General features: G+C 46.3%; 1 protein-coding gene across 7 annotated transcripts in view; it reads right to left on the bottom strand.

The window, feature by feature from the left end:
* TTF2 (transcription termination factor 2) overlaps nt 1-17,964 on the bottom strand; it is a 42,758-nt gene that overhangs the window by 13,208 nt on the left and 11,586 nt on the right. For 3 of the 7 annotated variants that reach the window (XM_034654169.1, XM_002923587.4, XM_034654168.1), the window contains exons 4-18: nt 17,496-17,562; nt 15,824-16,789; nt 15,186-15,300; nt 14,658-14,840; nt 13,565-13,692; nt 12,293-12,374; nt 10,135-10,254; nt 8,841-8,991; nt 6,762-6,870; nt 4,744-4,928; nt 3,856-4,009; nt 3,485-3,576; nt 2,575-2,657; nt 2,034-2,170; nt 1,120-1,290 (exon numbers count right to left, since the gene is read on the bottom strand). In XM_034654169.1, coding sequence (XP_034510060.1) covers nt 1,120-1,290; nt 2,034-2,170; nt 2,575-2,657; nt 3,485-3,576; nt 3,856-4,009; nt 4,744-4,928; nt 6,762-6,870; nt 8,841-8,991; nt 10,135-10,254; nt 12,293-12,374; nt 13,565-13,692; nt 14,658-14,840; nt 15,186-15,300; nt 15,824-16,789; nt 17,496-17,562 — 2,743 coding nt within the window. The remainder of the gene's footprint in view (nt 1-1,119; nt 1,291-2,033; nt 2,171-2,574; nt 2,658-3,484; nt 3,577-3,855; nt 4,010-4,743; nt 4,929-6,761; nt 6,871-8,840; nt 8,992-10,134; nt 10,255-12,292; nt 12,375-13,564; nt 13,693-14,657; nt 14,841-15,185; nt 15,301-15,823; nt 16,790-17,495; nt 17,563-17,964) is intronic. The other 4 variants (XM_034654170.1, XM_034654171.1, XM_034654172.1 and 1 more) reach the window with 4 other exon arrangements.

Raw genomic sequence — 17,964 nt, 5'->3', positions numbered from 1 at the left:
CTGCCATACAGAAAAGCTGGCGATGGGTATTTTGAGAAAACTTTAGTGGGAGAGCCGGACTCACGGTCCATGAGCTGGGGTCAAATTCCAGGAACATTCTGCATGGGTTTAGGTGTGTGCTGCCAAAACTCCCTTCCCTGCGCCAACAACCTTAAATGGCTTGAACCACTATTAATGGGCTTGCATTAAAAAGCCCTGTGAACAAGTATTACCCAAGTTTAGACGAGGCACACAAATTATGGGGACTCTAAGTTTTAATCCAGCAGCTAACTCTGAAGGTGCTAGGACATGAAGTTGGTCCACATACCGTGTTCTTCCTATGTTTCTTTCAGTTACTAGTGGTGAAGACCTCAGTAAATGTTTTTAAAATTTAATTAAAAGTAATTCTTAAGTAACAGCATTCCCTTGGCAGTGACCTCATTTCTAGTTACATTTAAAGAAAAAAAAAAAGCCTTTGAAGAGAAGTTGAAGCTGGGAATGGCCGCTTCAGACAGCAGCTGAGAGAGCCTAGCCCCACTCTCAGGGCACGCAGACTAATGGCGTACGCTCCAAGCCAGCCAACAGAAAGGCAGGACTCAAGTTACAGCACACCTCAGCCTCCCTCTACTATAACGCTTCTGCCTTGAAAAGCCGTAATGAAAATAGGACAAAATGACTAATGAAGATAGAAGGCAATTTAGGAAATAATACTCACAGATGGATGCCTTTCAACAAGGCCAAGCAATTGGCGCTCAGATGTATTACAGTGTCTCTGGGGTCACAAGCCTTTGTTGTTTTCCTTTAAAGCTTTCCCACAACAAATTGCTCACTCACGGAGGCCCTGTTGCTGCTGTAAACCTGACAGGCAACTTTCCCAGTGATCCATGACAGAAAACCTGCCTTGCTGCTGGGGCTGGCCCAAATCACTCTCTGAAAGCCCACTATGTAATAAGACTCGTTTTATTCGTGAAATAAAATGAGAATTTAAGACTGGAGGGGGAATTGGGCCAGCTCAAATCTAATAGTTCCAGCGCTGCCATGCAATGGCTGTACGCACTTAGACAAACATGTTGCTCTCTCACATGGAAAATGTGTGAGGAAATCCAAGTTTTTCTACCAGAACAGAGGTGACAAAAGTACCTTGCTGCTCACTCTTGTGTTCTCAAAAAGCTCTGCCTTGAACTGTTCACCGTTAAGGGAAATGATGGGAGACGGCTCCGTGTCACAGAGTTCAGACAACGTCATAGCACTGAGCTGCTCTTCCAGAGAAAGGGCGAGGCCCTCACTTTTCAGTTCTGCCGGGTCCAGGGCCTGAAGGGAATACAGGAAGAGGACCGGGGGAGGGGGACGGGGACAGGTGGACAGTTGAGGCAGCAAGCCATGTTATTTGCCAATGAAGAGACGACTGTTTAGCATTTTACACAGCAAAATGTCTTGTAATTCATCATCGGTATCTCCTCAGAGAAACCCTGATTAAAATGTAATCTTGCAAGTTTTTCACCAGATGAAAGATAAATCAAATGACGGAACTTCTTAGAGATTTGCCAGACAGATTACACGATCATTCTGTTTTCCCCAGCTAAAGCAGTATAGCTAATTAAGCTATTGATAATCAAAACACATTACCACAGCTCCTCAAAAAGACTAACAGACTCATCTTAATTATGGATGTGCCTCCATCCAACGTAAAGGCAACGTTTCCAATTGCATAAATACTTGAGTTTTCATGACTAGCCTTAAAAGCCCCAATACTGCCTGAAGGCAGAAAGAACTAGCGGCTAAATTGGCTTTGTGACATCCTAAAATACCGAAGTATTCATGAATGGTTTACCAAAATGACACTTTCCCTTCTAAAATAAAGTTTATTTACAAAAACAAAACAATAAAAGCTGTTCCAACACTATGGGAATTATCTCAAGATCAATAAAAACTAATATAAAGTAAAATAAAGCAGCTTCCTCTTCTCTGCCCCACCAGAAAACAGAAACACCCCCAAATGCCATTCCCCTTGATCCGCAGCCACTGTGGGGGAGCACACGAAGGGCTCTTCTTACCGACTTCAGCAGAGACAGGTGACAGCAACACTGGCGAAGTCTCAGCAACTGGGTCAACAGCACGTGGGGGGTGCCGGATCTCTGCGAGTCTGCCACCACCCGGGGCCCAGGCCCACTGGGCCCAAACTCCTGGGCCACTTCCATGAAGGAACAAATCACAGGAAACAGGACAAGGTTTAAAACAGAAATATGGGGAAGAAGCACAAACTGAAAGAGGCCATCTTGAACTTCTCTGATCTGCGATTCAATAATATAGCTGTAACTGACCTCTCCATCAAGGAAGCCAAACGAAATACTGGTTTTCTTTATGGACCTAGTTGCATTTTAATAATGCGGATTTCAAAGAAATCTTCTTTTAAAAGAAGCTGAGATCACCAGGTCTGGTGATAGCTGATCAGCTTATCTTACTTTGGTCTGAGGTTCCCAGCTAAGGTCAAGTCTCTGATACCAAGCATTCATTACGTCCTGTAGCCGTAACTTTACCAGATCTAAAACCACATTTTCATGACTTGTACGTACTCATGAATGTGCCACCACTTACCTTTACTGAAGGGATTATCAGGGCTTCTTCCAGATTGGTTGCCCCCGCATTCATGCCCTTTTAGATAGGACCGCAGAGCTGACCTGCCTCAGATTGAAAGAGAAAATGCACTTGTAATGTTTGCTAAGACCAAAGAGGTTTACCAGTGGTCACTGCTTAACTGTAGGATCTTGACTAAAACTTGTTAAATAAAGTCAGGCTCATGGCAGGCACTGGCCAAAGGTAAGAAAATTAATTATTTTAAAAGCCAAATCATTTTTTAATTAAGTGTCAATAAACATATTAAGAGTATAAATATTATGTTTGATGATAACTTACTGTTAATTTATAACATATTACTGTAATGTTAATATTAATTTGTATTGGTTTATATTTATCAATAAATACGATAATATTACATCAGGTTTACAAAGAGAAAAAAAACATAGTCACATTAGAAGTCAGACGTACCAAGTGGGAGAGGGTAAATCTAGAATTTCAGGAAGGACAAGAGGTTTAGAGAAAGTACAAAGAACAGGTGACAAGAAGGATTACAGAGCAGTTTGTTGTTTTAAGTTCCAATGAGATGCTGAGTAACAGGTCAAAGGTCGAAGAGATGTTCTTTCCCAATATGGCCCCATAGGATCAGACACACCTGGTGTACAGTGACCACACTGCTTGGCTCCCACGCAAGGAAACCAATGAAGAACAGGGTGAGTGTGTATACAAGACAGAGGTGAGCGAGGGAGCAGGTGAGGAGAGAAAGGGAGATTTAAAAACCAACACAAACAAACAGAAAAAGGAACACAGACATTCAACTCATCAATAATACTATAAATGCAGTCTGAAGAAACTTGACCCTTAACTCACTCCCAAGCAAGGACAGGAATCACACAACAATCAATGTGAGGTGCTTCCTCATTCCACACACCTTGATCTTGCCAAAAGGACACTGTAAACATTCTCTTCATCGTCAGAAAGCTTTAAATGGTGCACTTGAAATTTCCGCTGGGGCAGCATCACCTGGAGGAGAAGAAATCAGCTGGTGAAGTCAGACAAATGACCTGGGCTTTGCAGAGTACCTTCCCCACGGCAGACACTGGAATCCTAGTCAAGCCCTGGACAGCACTCCCACCTGCCCTAAAAACAGGATGGCTGTGACACATGGCCACCTAGGGCCCCCTCACATGCAGATGGGACAGTCCAAGGCTACCGAGCAAAGCAGATGGCTGTTCAAGCCAAGGGGAGGACGTATCAGCCTCCTTCCCTGGCCTCCCCCAGGGACACGTATAAAGAGATTACCAAGGGCCGGCCAGTGGAGTCCAGCTGGTCTTTTGTTCTCCTCAGCAAAAGGCTCTTGGTTAAAATACTTAACCGTTCTCCTCCTTTCTTTGAACCATTGTCAACCTGGCTCTTCCACAGCCGTAAATCATCGAATGGAGAACAACGAAGAAATCTTTTTTTGTTGAGGAAGAAGACAGACAGTAGGAAAGAAGAATTGGAGAATGGTTTAAGGAGTAAATAGGGGTCCAAGGAAACACAGCAGATGAGAAACAAATCCAATTTTCTGTTACATCCTTCATTCAATCATTTTTTAACAGTGAATTTCATAGCAAAGCTCTGAGAGACACATCAAAAGAATCTCAGTCGATAACAAAACCGTATCATAAAATGTGAATTTTCCCATTAACGATGTCTGTATCGTCACAACAGGACATATAACCAATAGCTGGAATTTATTCCTAAAGCTTCAAAGGCCGGCAAAAAAATTCCATATCCTCTCATGGGCTGACTTGAATAAAAGCAAGGGCTTTAAAATGAGCGTTCTTTTCTGTTTGCTTCGAATAAATAGTAGGCCTGACCCTAGGCCATACGCTTTAAAGCAGAAAAAGCCCAAAACATTCACTGGACTGAAGAAAGAGGACTTTTGTTCCCTTTCATTTTAATCCATCCTATACTTTTCCATATATAGGGGCTGGATGTAATCATAGCCCTGTATCTGCGAGTCCATCAACCAGTTATCTTCCCATAAACATGAATTCTTTTGCTTTTTAAAGGTCGAGAAGCTTGCCCTCCGCTCCACGAGATAATCTGGCGCACACTCTGGAGCTTTGTCGTGAGATATGGGATAACGATGAAGGGTTAACTGACACGGTTCGCATTTACATAATCCGGAGGAGTTCTACTCACTTGAGCAGTGAATACATGTCCAACAAGGTGTTCTGAATGGGGGTTCCAGTGACAGCCCAGCGGGCCCGGGCTTGGAGACTGCACACAGCCATGGAAGTCTGCACTCGGGGGTTCCTCACACAGTGAGCTTCATCCAATATGATTCGAGCCCAGACTATTTGCAGCAAAGGTGTTTTCGCACTGTCCTGGAAGAAACCCAAGCGCCATCATCAAGGGTATGGGAAAATGTACGTGTCTTCAAGAAGAGAAGGGGAAATAATGAACAAGTACTGAGGATCCACTCTTACCATCCAGTTTGAGGGCTGAGATCAGGTATACCGAAATGAGAATTAAGCTGAAGGAACCAAAGTGGAGACGGGGTAGAAATTAACAAATCAACTCGAGAGTCCCAATCCTTGACTTTAAGATGCTTAAGGGCGGGGGCACCTGGGTGGTGCAGTCGGTTGGGCCTCCGACTCTTGGTTTTGGCTCAGGTAGTGAGCTCAGGATTAGGAGATCGAGCCCTGCATCAGGAGTCTGCTTGAAATTCTCTCTCTCCCTCTCTGCCCCTCTTGCTCATACTCGCTCTTTCTCTCTCTCAAATAAATAAATAAATCTTTAATTTAAAAAAAAAAAGGCACTTAAGAGTCAAGTGTTTTGAGTTTTCAAGTTAAAACTCAAAAGTGAGCAACAGCCATGGGTCAGGACTACGCCAAGTGTTGAGCCTGGAAGTTCGCTCATTTCAATAAAATACTTACTAAATTGACAAAAATTCACTAAAAATTTACTGCAAGTCTACTTTTATAACGTAAGATACGAAATCAGACATAAAAGATAGTTCCCAGCCTCAAGGAACTCACAGTGTAGCGGGAAGAAAAACAAGCAGAAAGATTAATTACAGCACGATGTTTATATATTAAGTCCCACTGGATAATCCAATACATGCTGGAGGACCCTCATCAGTGTGGTTCACTGCTGTACCCCTAATAGTTGAAATAGCATCTGGCACATAGTAGATACCCGGTATTGGCTGAATGTGTGCAGGGCTATGACATAAATAAGCACAAGGTGCCAGGAGAGGCATTTAACCAAAGGATTAAAGGATTCTTGAAGCAGGTGAAAAAAACACCCAAATTAATGTGGAAAAGGCACAAGGCAAAGTCTTCCATTCAGAGAGCGCGCAAAGGCACAGCAGCGTGACAGAGCAGGGCAGGCACGCGTCCCCTGGTACTGAGCATGCACTGAAACAGGGAGGGCTGGGGCGCAGGAGACGAGGGATGGGCAAGTAAGGCAGGGTCATAAAAAGCCCCATACATCATGTAAAGGAACTACGGTTTTATCCTGAAAGCAATGAGGAACCATTGAGGAATCTGAACAGTTCATTATCAACAAGAGTTGGTCTGACTGGAGAAGCATTCTAGAGATTTCCTCAACTTCGGAGATCAGACGAAAAATAACATGCAAAAGATTCGTTGTGGGAAGAGCACTGTATTTTCAGGAGAAAAACGGCCCACAGTAACTAGGCAATAAAGCCTCTACGCTGTGTAACTGAGACGACCCTGGACGCCCTAGCAAACACTCAGGGTTTTTGACTGGTTATCGTTTAGCCTCGGGCCCCCTTGTGGCCTCCTTGTTTGCAACCTCTTTCCCTGAGAGGCAGAAGAGAGGCAGGCAATCACGACTTAACACAAAAATACTAGTACTCAAATCCCAGTCTTCACATTGAATATAAAGAATACCCTGAGTATACCCAGAGGACTCTAAAATACAACGCAACAGATGGGGCTTCCCACATTGATGTGACGAGCACCACTATGACTGCGACGTCGTGAACATTCGTTCCACACAACAATGGCATACTGTGCTGAACCTCAACCTCTACCCCTGACAAAGTCTATCTAGAATAAACAGGAAAGGAAGAGAGGAAAGAACTGTCCGTTTCCACAGGTGGAATGTGTAGGCCATTCCTGCCCTCACAGGAAGGTACCTTTGCTGTGTGTGACGTTGTGGAAAGACTCCGGTTAACTTATGAGACTCACCTTCTCCACACTGCGGTTTGCACCAGGGATCACTCCCTCTCCTTTCTGTGTGGGAATCTCCTTGGCCAGAAGGTTATAGGTAGTGATCACGATGTCATATGAAGAGAGGCTGCACAGACAGGACACCAAGCAAACAGTAAACAATCCCTCCATGACTGACAGGAGAGGTGGAGTTGACCCCTTTATAAAAATGCCTGCAGCTGCAAGGACAGTTGGCAGAATTCATTAATTCATGTCCTAATCCACACATACATGGTTTGGGAGAGGTAAGTTTTACTCACTTGCCTTACGTCTTACCTCTGATCATTGTTAATAGTCTGGTTACTATAGCTAAACGGCCTCCCTGTTCCCCTCCCACGAGTCAGAAAGAAAAATCTCTGGCTGGAGTCCTATAAAGCTGGATAGGATCTGGCAACAACAGAAGCAGGGTAGGGTTGGGAATTAACATTTAGTGATAATCTGAGCTAGATTTATGCTGAAGGCCCAGGGAAGTAAGAAACCTTCAAAGCATCGTTCACCTAGATCTGATCTTCCGCCTTATTCTATAATGGATCTGAAAACCCATTAATCCAGCCTTGACATCTGGGTAAAAAAATACACACTGTAAAGCTTTGAGTTTACCTTGCCTATACTCTTCACATGTAAAGATTCTTAACAAAAGGCACAAATCTTTTTTCCAATGAACTTAATATTGTGCACCTGGGGGAACATCCATAAATACTTTTTTGATAAAAATGATATGCCTAATTCAGAGGGAGCACTGTCTACACGTTGACTTAGCATCACACAGAGAAAGAAGAAGGATTAAGAATGATTCCAGTCAACTAGTACATTCTGAATACCAAACCAGCTATGACTGAAGTGCCAATCAAGTAAGGTGCAATTTATTTCTAATAACTATCTAGAACAGGGGTGCCTGAGTGGCTCAGTCAGTTAAGCGTCTGCCTTCTGCTCAGGTCATGATCCCAGAGTCCTGGGATTGAGCCCCATGTCGGGCTCCCTGCTCAGCAAGGAGTCTGCTTCTCCATCTCCTGCCCCTGCTTAGGTGCACTCTCTCTCAAATAAATAAAATCTTTTAAAAAACTACAACAAAGGCCAGTCACTGGCAGTACTCCACTGGAGAAGGCATGCAGGCCTGTCACTGCTGCCCCATCTGCTAAAGTGACCCTCACTAGTGAGAGTGGGTGTAAGACTGAGGATCCCCAATTTTGCAACTCACCCCTGAAAGACTACTGCCCTGTTCTTTAGGAGATAAAATATCCAATATGACAGGTTGGGGGGATTATTCAGAAGCAGAAACAACTCTATTCTTGACTAGATCAGCAAGTATTCAACCCAGCCCATCATATTACAATTAGGAACAAAAAACAGTATCTTTAGGGGAGCCCGGCTGGCTTGGTTGGTGGAGCATGTGACCCTTGACCTCAGGGTTGGAAGTTCGAGCCCTACGATGAGTATGGAGATTACTTAAAAATAAAATCTTAAAATACAAAAAAATCCTTTAAAACCAAAAGGCAAAGACTAGGACTAAAATTACCATCTGGGGAAACATTTTCCTTCCTCCTTCCTAATCCTCCCCCTTCAGGAATTCAGTTAGGTCTAATCCTAAAGTCTTGAAACTAAAACTTCTTAGATGGTTCCTATATGAAAAACACAGCAAGTCTATACCAACTAATCATTAATATTCTACCAAGATGCTCTTTAAGACTGGGCTGGTTGCATTCACACAAATGGAAAAAGACTGTGAATTTGGAATCAGAAATTCAACGAGGATGAAATAACTGTGGCAGACCCTCGTGTGCCAGGGCTCCCTGGCCAAGAGCTCAGGCATCTCAGGCCACCTCGCACGGCAGCTCTCGTTGTGGATGGCAACAAGGATACAGCAAAAGAATACCATTCTCTTTCAAGATGCATCTCTTAGCACAGGTGAAGGATGCTGGGTGACAACGGTGCCTTCAGTCTGCACAAGTATCATTAGTCCTGACTACATGAGAGCTCAGGGAGAACAGGGAAGGCCAGGATGGCCGCTCCAGCCAAGAGACTGAGGGCTCGCACTGACTGCCATGTTTCTGCACTTACACTTTTGCACGTTGATCCCGATTGGGCCCATGATAGAGACAGACTCTTAGCGTGTTGTTGCTCACACGTTTCATCACCTCGTTTTTCCAGTGATGGATCAGGGAAGCAGGACAGATGATCAGCGTTCCACGGGAAGTGAACTCACAGGAGTCTTGAGGGGAAAAAAATCAACACCTCATTGCTGTCATCAAATAATCTTTAACTCTAAAGGTATCTCCTCTTCTTCTTGATTTTTATTCCTTCAGTCAATATTTTTAACAAACTGCTGCTCTTATTTCCACACACAGCGTATAATAGAACAGGAAATGAAAGGGGTGGTCTTTTAACTCAAAACACTTCTTTATTTTCCCCTGTAAAAAGGTCAGACAGACAGAGTAGCCAGAGAGAGAGGACAGGGTGCAGCACCGGGCCTCGGTCTAAAAAAACCGAGGTGCTTCCACAGTGGTCTAGAGGTAGAAACGGGATCATTTCTTACCTCGTCCTGAGTTGATCCCCCTGATAAGGGGGTATTACTACTTTTTGCTGAAAAGCATAACTTAATTACATCCACACTATAATATAAGTACAAAACCCCTAAGACAGGGAAAGATTACGTGGGAGCCAGTTAGTGATGGAGTATTTGTACCACTGCCCCCCCACAATCTCTTTGCGTGTACACAGTGTCACTCCTGTGCCTAGGGACACAGGACCCAGCTGCCACCGTGCTCAGGAGAGGCCCAGAGAGAGGACCGCCAGATGTGCGCGCGGCCTACCAACCGAGCAATGTCCTTGTGTACATGGCAACTCACGTGTGATGTGGTGTTGCCGACACATTACACACAGAGCCTCTAAAGTACTTGAACAGTGGTTTTATCTTTACAACAGAGGTGAGGTGAGACAGAAATTGTCTAGAATTGGGAAACTTACGGACTTTCAGAACACTTGGAAACAGCTGCTGCTACGGCGGCTAAAACCGGAGCTTGTGACAGACCCTCCTTAAACAAATTATATATTAACTGAGTTGTGTCCTCAACGTTAACAAAAATCATCATTAGGCCATTCCAGAGCCTCGGCTTTCTCTACACACTTTTTTCCTAATCACAGGTCAGGATAAGTTTATAACCAAAGGGGAAATGATCCCTTGTAATGAGCAGATTCAGCATCAGAAATGATGCCGCAGTTCAGAGTCTAAAACCAGTTTTCTAACAGATTAATGACATATGACCAGATGTATTCTTTCATAGCTTAAACATGTCCACTCTCTGCTGACTCAGACAATTTAGGAAATAAGACACTACGAAGGCATTTGTATTACCATCTCTGGAAAGCCAAGTCAATGCCGTGCCTTTGTCCTCTGCTTTGTTCTTCTCTTGATTCTTCTGGGTCAGGATGAGCGCAATCATTGTCAGGGTTTTCCCTAATCCCATATCATCCGCTGGAAAAGGAAAACCAAGAGTCAGAGAGCTGGGGCGCCTGGGTGGCACAGCGGTTAAGCGTCTGCCTTCGGCTCAGGGCGTGATCCCGGCGCTATGGGACCGAGCCCCACATCAGGCTCCTCCGCTATGAGCCTGCTTCTTCCTCTCCCACTCCCCCTGCTTGTGTTCCCTTTCTCGCTGGCTGTCTCTATCTCTTTCGAATAAATAAAAAAAAATCTTTAAAAATTAAAAAAAAAAAAAAAGAGTCAGAGAGCTTATTACTTCGGGCAAAGAATCTCCTCCACTTCAAGAGAAGAAACCACTGGCAGAGCTTAGCCCTTGTTGTGCTGCTGCTACTGGTCCAGGCGCTATTCTTTCCGACCCTGAACAAACCCCTGACCTTGTGTACGAAGAGGAGCCCTAGCCCCTGCTCCTCATTTTCTAGATCAAAGACATTCAGCAGGACTTTTGCGAAACTTAAAGCTTATTATTTAGACCCTGTTCCAGTGCGCGTTATATTCCTGCTTATCTAATGCAATCACTGGTATCTGTCTCAGTTTGGTGATACTGCCTAGACTTTTAATTTTTCACTCCCCCGAAGCAGAAAGATCCAGCAGACAGAGTCCCTTCAAAACAGTCCTCCATTCCCTTAACTTATTCATCAAAGAACGGCATAAACTAACCTTTCTTGGGTCCTGTCATTGTGCTGGTCCCTGAACGTTCCGCACTGAATTTTCTATTTATGCACGATAAAATATTCTTGTCCTCACTGTAACAGTTTAAATGACCATTCTGACATAAGCAGAAGTCAAAGGTCACAGCATGGGTTCTGGTTCAAATTCTGGCCCTGCGACTGTGCAGACAAGGAGTTAACATAGCAGCCCTCACCAGCATCCTCGGGAAGGCCTGCTCACAGGGTTGGCCCTGGGCTGGCATCTGGCAACTCCAATTCAAGCAGGGTTCCCACCACTCCCAGAACGTCTAAGAATGGCTCACTGTGCCTGCACTGCGTGCCCAAACATTATGGTTTATGCTGAACTTCTGCTTTTCTTCTGGAAACCTGGCATTTCAGGACCAACCAGGCCTGAAGCTGCCCATGTGACCAGCTCCCAGTAAACACCCGGGGCCCAAACTCCCCCACTTGCCAACATTTTACATGTGTCATCACAGCTCGCCCCTTGTGATTTCACTGCAAAAGGCCTCTGGAAGCTTCCACCTGGTATCCCCTGAATGTTGCCCCGTGGGCCTTTTCTCTTTGCAGATTTTGAGTTATAACACATCAAAATAATTTTATTTCTTTACTTTGTAATAAATCCTAGCCATGAGTACGACTATACACCGTGCATCCTCCTTGCAAATCATCGAGCCTGGAGGTGGTCCTGGGGAGCCCCGCCACAGCCACTTACTAGCCACTGTGGCCATCTGTCATGTTTCCTAGAAGCTGAGCACCTTGGAAAATTTGAGTTTGATGAGTCTCCAAAGCAGAACACAGAACGCTTGCTTTCTAAGTTCCCTTGCACCTAAGGCCCTGGCAGCATGACTTGGCTCTGGAGAACACATGTACTCACACAAGATTTCGACTCAGACAAGCAACTCGAGAAAAGAGGCTCCCCGCGAAATCCTTTCTGCAGGAAGGGGTGGAGACAGGAGTCTCTGACTTTGGTGGGCGGTGGGGGTAGGGCAGCGCTTTCCTTTAGAGCCTGATGGAGCAAAGCAGCCACGACAGTTCCCACAAGACGCTCAGGTTCTTACTTGGCTTTGGCCATGCTCCTAGACGTCTGGCCTCCAGCCCGGCTCTCCACATCTCCAGAGACTCCCTGTGCCAGCAGAGAATGAACGCTCCCTCTGCTGAATTAGCCCCAGTCAGCTTGTACCGCCTGCAGCCACGACCTGACTGACCCTACAGCTGTGTACTCGACCACGTTGCTTTGCCGCCCTGCACCTCAGTTTCTTCAGCTGTAAAAGGGACCGCACCGTGCCCACCCCAGAGCTGCCGACATGATCAAATGAGACAACATACAATACGTATGTTGGCTCCTATCATAACAACAGACTCACCCAAAATTCCTCCGTGTGGCTTCTGACTTTCCCGCCATAGCAACCAGGCCAATGCCTGCTTCTGATGCAGCAGCAAAGGGACCTGACAAAGGGAAGAACCAAAAGCTGAGTATAAATTCCCAGAAGGGGCTGGAACCTGACTACACGAACTCCACGCTTTCCTCTCCTCTTTTCTATAGTGATCCTCCCAGTACGCCAACTGTCATGGGGCTGCTCACTGCACCTCGGAGGTCCTTGACTCCACCTCCCACCCAGGGTGACCATACGTCCTGGTCTGCCCGGGACAGACTTGCCCCTACTGGCTGCATGTCTACAAGAGCGTCCCCCACCCCCTCAAGTCAGCGTCTCGCTCTGTCTGCTTTAATCAGCCTGGCAGTTTCTACTGCCTCCAGCCAAGACCTCTGCCTGGCCACCTTCCTTTCACTGATGAAGCCATTCCGATGGTTCTTCCTCATTCTCTCTTAAATGCGACTCTCCTCTCTGCGGGCAATGTCCCAATCTGTACCGTGACTCATAAATTTCAATGGCCCTTTGGCGGACACCCCCTTGCAGTCTTTTCTTAACTCAGTTCATCCTGTACTCCGTGACGAAAGCAACCTTCAGCGAACACTGGCTCAAGACCCTACGTGATTTCGTGCCAGCTCCTGAGCAAGGCTATGTGAGCTGCTTCCCTGTGCCAGGCTGCCCCACAAGGGAGACCCCCGCTCAGGGACGTCACCTGCTGCTCCCCGTCTTCACTTGCCAGCGCTACTCCCGCCATCTTCTCTCTAGCCGGAGTGTCTGGCTTCTACCCTCTGTGTTTCCTTCAGGCTTGCAACTTCGTGAAGACACGGGGTAGGCAGGCAACGAAGAATTCTTTACCTACGGTGACTTTTCCCTTATTTTGTATACCATCCGCAGTCCATTACAGTGCACACTTTACCTCTGTTTTCGTGTCATTTTCTAGTTGTTTCATATATGTTGTCGATGTACTTCCCCCCAACTAGTTCGTTAAGAGCACCAAGTCCTTTGCACCCTTGTGGTACCTACTGGAGCTCAATAAACGGGTCTTATATTGCTATCGACCTCCAGAACTTATTGGCTTTAAGAAAAAAAAGTAGGTTTTGTACTTTTTTCTCACTGCGAACCAGGAGGAGAAAATACTAGAAGGGAAGCCACGAAAGCGTTATCTGTAGGAAAGATCCATCAGAAGGGCACTCTGTGGGCAGCCCCGCAGGGTCTCCCCGTCCGTGGCGCAGGGACACTTGGCACCACGAGGCTCCCCTAGCTCACCTTCAGCCCAGCCGGGTCCTCTGCCACAGCCGTCTCACCGGGCCGCGACTCAAGTGACGCGTGCAGCTCATCGATGGCTTTACTTATGATTTTCCATGTGGCATGAGGGCCGTCTTGTTTCGTAGGGCCTGCGTACAGACAGGTGGTATCTAAAGATGTCACAGGTGCTCCACCGGGCTAACGCTGCCAACCGGCACTTCACGATTGGGGGGGTCAGAGGGAGGGACAAGCAGACTCCCCCGCTGAGTACAGAGCCCAACACAGGGCTTGACCTCGTGACCCTGAGATCACAACCTGAGGCTAAATCAAGAGTCGGGCGCTTCACCGACTGGGCCACCCAGGCGCCCCGAAACAAGTGCATTTTCTGTTCCTTTTTAGGCTGGCCTCAGCTGCATCCGGCACTGAGTCTATTTCTTACCTCTGTTAACTATCGCTCTTCCACCTTCTCCCTTTCTTCCTTTCTCTGCTTCCTTGCTTCTCTCCTTTTCCCTTTCTAGATCTCTAGCCGTCCTCAGCTGGGAGAAAATTGCATTAGTTTGCCCAGGCGCTGCCAGCCAGCCTGACCAGTGAGCTCGAGTCCCATCTCCTGACAGCAAACTGACCCATCCTAGGACATGTGATCTTTATTTGCAGTGACTTCTGAGCCACCGTGTTCAGGAAAGTTCAGGATGGAAACGCATTTAAATAGGGTGTCACTGCTCTCGGCGGGTCTTTGGTCATCAGCTTGACTTGTCGCTTCTCTGCTCTGCCTTAACACACGCACAGGGGCAAATGTGCCCGCTGGTCTGCCTCCCTCATCATGGTGTAAGTCTGATTTTTCCTTCACAAACATTTCCGAGAGGATTCCCATGTGCCGGCCCCTGGGCTGACTGATTACGGCCTATGAACAAGGTCAGTGAGCGAGGCAGGCACAGCAGTCTAAACAAACACTGTGCAAAGCTCAGCTGAGCATCCCAGTCTGTGTCAGACAGGCAACTTACAACTTCAGAATGGCTTCTCCTTCACATGGCCACGGAGACAGCATTTAACTCCCGGGCAGCATTTAACTTGTAGGGGCAGCTAGTCACACCAGGGCCTGGCCCTTGGAGCTTACCTCCAAAGCACCAACCGGATCCCCCAGCAGCTCCCGGGCAGGCAGCCCTCAGTCCCTGAGAACCCAGAGACTGCAGACCCTGACCCTGCAGGGGTTGGGCAGGCACCAAGTGAGGGGGGTCAGTGGTAGTTTTGGTGGAGTTTCTCTGTTGCAGTCCTGGAAGGTTACTCTTCTCATTAGTGTCTGCTCAAAAAAAAAAAAAAAAAAAGGAAAGAACAGGCTACAGTTCAGGAAAGCAAAGGAACTGTATGTGTGAAAGGAGGTCAAGAGAAGTTGGGATCACTACCACTCCAACGAGCTGGAGAAGACCTCAAGAGCACAGCACTGAAAATTCCTTAAATGATGGGAAAGAGTTGAGTCCACAGGAAATGAAGGAAGTTTTTATAAAACACAAGTGTAATTTTAAAAAGCTCAGAAGTAGATAATCAAATGGAAAGGTGAATGAATCAACATATTCTTTATCGAAAGGGCTTCTCGAATGTCTCTTGTAAAGTTCCTGTGAACCCCGAGTTCTGGGGGCCATTTTACCTGGCTCTGAGGAGAGGGCAAGAGCACCAAGGGCTTCCTCCAACTCCTGAATTTGCTTGAGCAACTTCTGACCCTTGTCTGGAAGAGCCTGGATGTCCACCGACTTCAGTGTGCTCTGAAAAACAGATCCTGTAAGATGATCTCTCGTCCCAAGTTGTTAGAAAGATAGTTTCAGATTAAAGTAGCCTAAAATGTGAAAACTCTGAAATTAGGGTCCTTTAAGTATATGTGTGAAAACCAGGGTTTGTTTTGTTTTGTTTTTTAAAGATTTTATTTATTTATTCGACAGAGAGAGAGACAGCCAGCGAGAGAGGGAACACGAGCAGGGGCAGTGGGAGAGGAAGAAGCAGGCTCATAGCGGAGGAGCCTGATGTGGGGCTCGATCCCATAACGCTGGGATCACGCCCTGAGCCGAAGGCAGACGCTTAACGACTGCACCACCCAGGCGCCCATGTTTTGTTTTGTTTTTTTAAAACCCAACTGATTTACCCACCCTGCAAATATAAACCCAGGCAAAGACAGAACCTAAGTATCTGCCTACGAAACCTTTCTCACGTTGACGTACTTGACTTGCTTGTGGCCCCCAGCAAGCAATGCTCTGCACTTAAAAACAAAGCACACAGCAGGCCAGTGGTTACCTTCTTTTGCTTCAGTTGTGTTGTGAGGTACACACGCTGGGCTGCTGGGTCCGAAGGCTCCGCCTTCCTGGAAACACCTGATGCAGGAGATGTTTTTCTTTGCACGCTTTGACCAGGGAATGGAAGGTTCCCCTCCTTCCGGGAGTCCAGAGTTGAGTCAAAGAACAAGGGAGGCTTGGAGGAACCGAAAGCAGCATTATTCTCCTCATGGTCACCATGGCTGGAGGCCGCTTGTGGCCTCTGCCCCAAGGAGCGCCCCACGCCCGGTGGTGCACACGTCGAGGCTGGTCCCGGAGCAGGCCCGTCCCCAGGCTCCGACTGCCGGTTGGTCTGCGAGCTTGGGTCGTCCCTTGCCTTTGTTTCTCTTGCCTCCCGGCTCTTGGGGTGCTCTTTGCTCACGTGTTCCCCTTTCTGGGCCTTGCTTATTGGGTTCTGACTGTGAATACTTCCAGGCAAAGGCTTGGTTTCCTTTTCCCTCAGAGGCTCTGATTTTTTTTGGACACGATGACTTTCAACGTCTGATTTCTCCTGAAGAGGCCCAGATGGTTTTCTCTGCTCCTCACCACGGCGCTGCTCGGGTTTAGCCTCGGACGGATCTCTTGTGTGCGTCCCTTCAGTCTCCCTTGCTTCCCACTGACACTCTGTCTTCTCCTCTCGCTGCTGCTCTTGAGGTGCAGGCTGTTTTCTCTTTACCTCCAGGCCACACGAGAGGTCTTGCTTCATCCGGCGGTTGGATTCAGGCTTCCGTTCCTTCTTTTGATCCACGAGCCCATCTCCCTTGTCCTTTTGCTTCTTATCAGCCATCTTCTCCTCCCCTTCACCTTTGGTGAACTGTTTCCAGAGGGACGGTTCTTGATTCTTGTCCAGTACCTTGAATGGGTTTCTCTGCTGGGTGGAAAGATAATGAAGAGGCTCAGAGGCATGGTGAGACTTGCTGGTCACAGAATGTTCTTTGGAACGAGGCTCCTAAAAGACAAAGAAAATAATCTTAATATATTACATATTAATGCGAGCATCATATTTAGAATGCCTCTTTTCCAGAGGAAATGGAAACAGTAGTCCAATATTTCGGAACATTCCTGGGAGTGTTTCTGCCTTTTGGAAAGACTACGTGCCTAACTCAGAATATTAGTTTCTGAACAGTTACTTTTGATGCTCGGCTCCTCTGTCTGTGACCACTGCGTTTCCGGGCCTCAAGGTCAAGTCGTGACCAAATCAAGTGCTTCTGCAGTTGTAAGAGCCACAATGTATACCTCTCACAAAAAATTATTCTCTCGAGATGACTTTATCCCCAAACATATACAATGTCCTATGCTTGCTTGGAGTTTGGCTTTAGGAAGGTTTCAGTGTAGGAATCCCGAGTCACAAGTCTGAGCTACACCTCGACCAATGGAATTCTCACTGCTTCCCTGCGCCAAGCCCCCTTATGCACTGGGCATCTGTCGGTCTCTCACGGTCTCGGAGTTTACCAATGACACCTCGTTTATACCAACATCAAGGAGATACCAATCTCTAAAAAGATGCTGAAGTCAGTCACGTAAATCTGAATTTTTTCCTAAATAGAACAGTGACTATATTTAAGACCTTGAAAAATATTTAAGTGAAATAGGAGGCAAATAATTAAATCTCCACCAGAAACAAACAGTCCTTTGAAGACAGGAGTGATTCCTACCTGCCATGGGATACTTCCGCACCATTGCTTCCCCGCCGCCTTACTTCTAAGGCACTGGAAGAACAATCTAATGAAGTATAAAACACAAACAATCAAGGCTGTGGAAATCCACTACAACAAGATAGATGTCTTGTTCATCCAAGAAAACATCTTGCAACCATTTGAAGCAAGTTTTGGAAGGTCACTTGAAACCAATTACTCCTATATTTACATTAAAAATTCTCTACTGCATGGTGTTATGTATAAGGGCTAAGAAATGAAAGAAAAGGGGTGTCATGGACACCAAGATGTAAACAGGTTTATTCTTTTTACGCTGCACAGGAGGACTAAAATAGAAAGATGATCAGCAGTGGCTGCTAAAATCAGAAAAAGAGAGATAACCAGACATTAGGTATCCCCGATGGGAAACCATGATACGACCTATACAGTAAACAAAACAAAACTAAGCCAAACCAAAACAAAGAAAAAC

The sequence above is a fragment of the Ailuropoda melanoleuca genome, chromosome 2, assembly GCF_002007445.2.
Source record: "Ailuropoda melanoleuca isolate Jingjing chromosome 2, ASM200744v2, whole genome shotgun sequence".
Taxonomy (NCBI): domain Eukaryota; kingdom Metazoa; phylum Chordata; class Mammalia; order Carnivora; family Ursidae; genus Ailuropoda; species Ailuropoda melanoleuca.
This window is presented reverse-complemented; position numbering and strand designations above follow the sequence as displayed.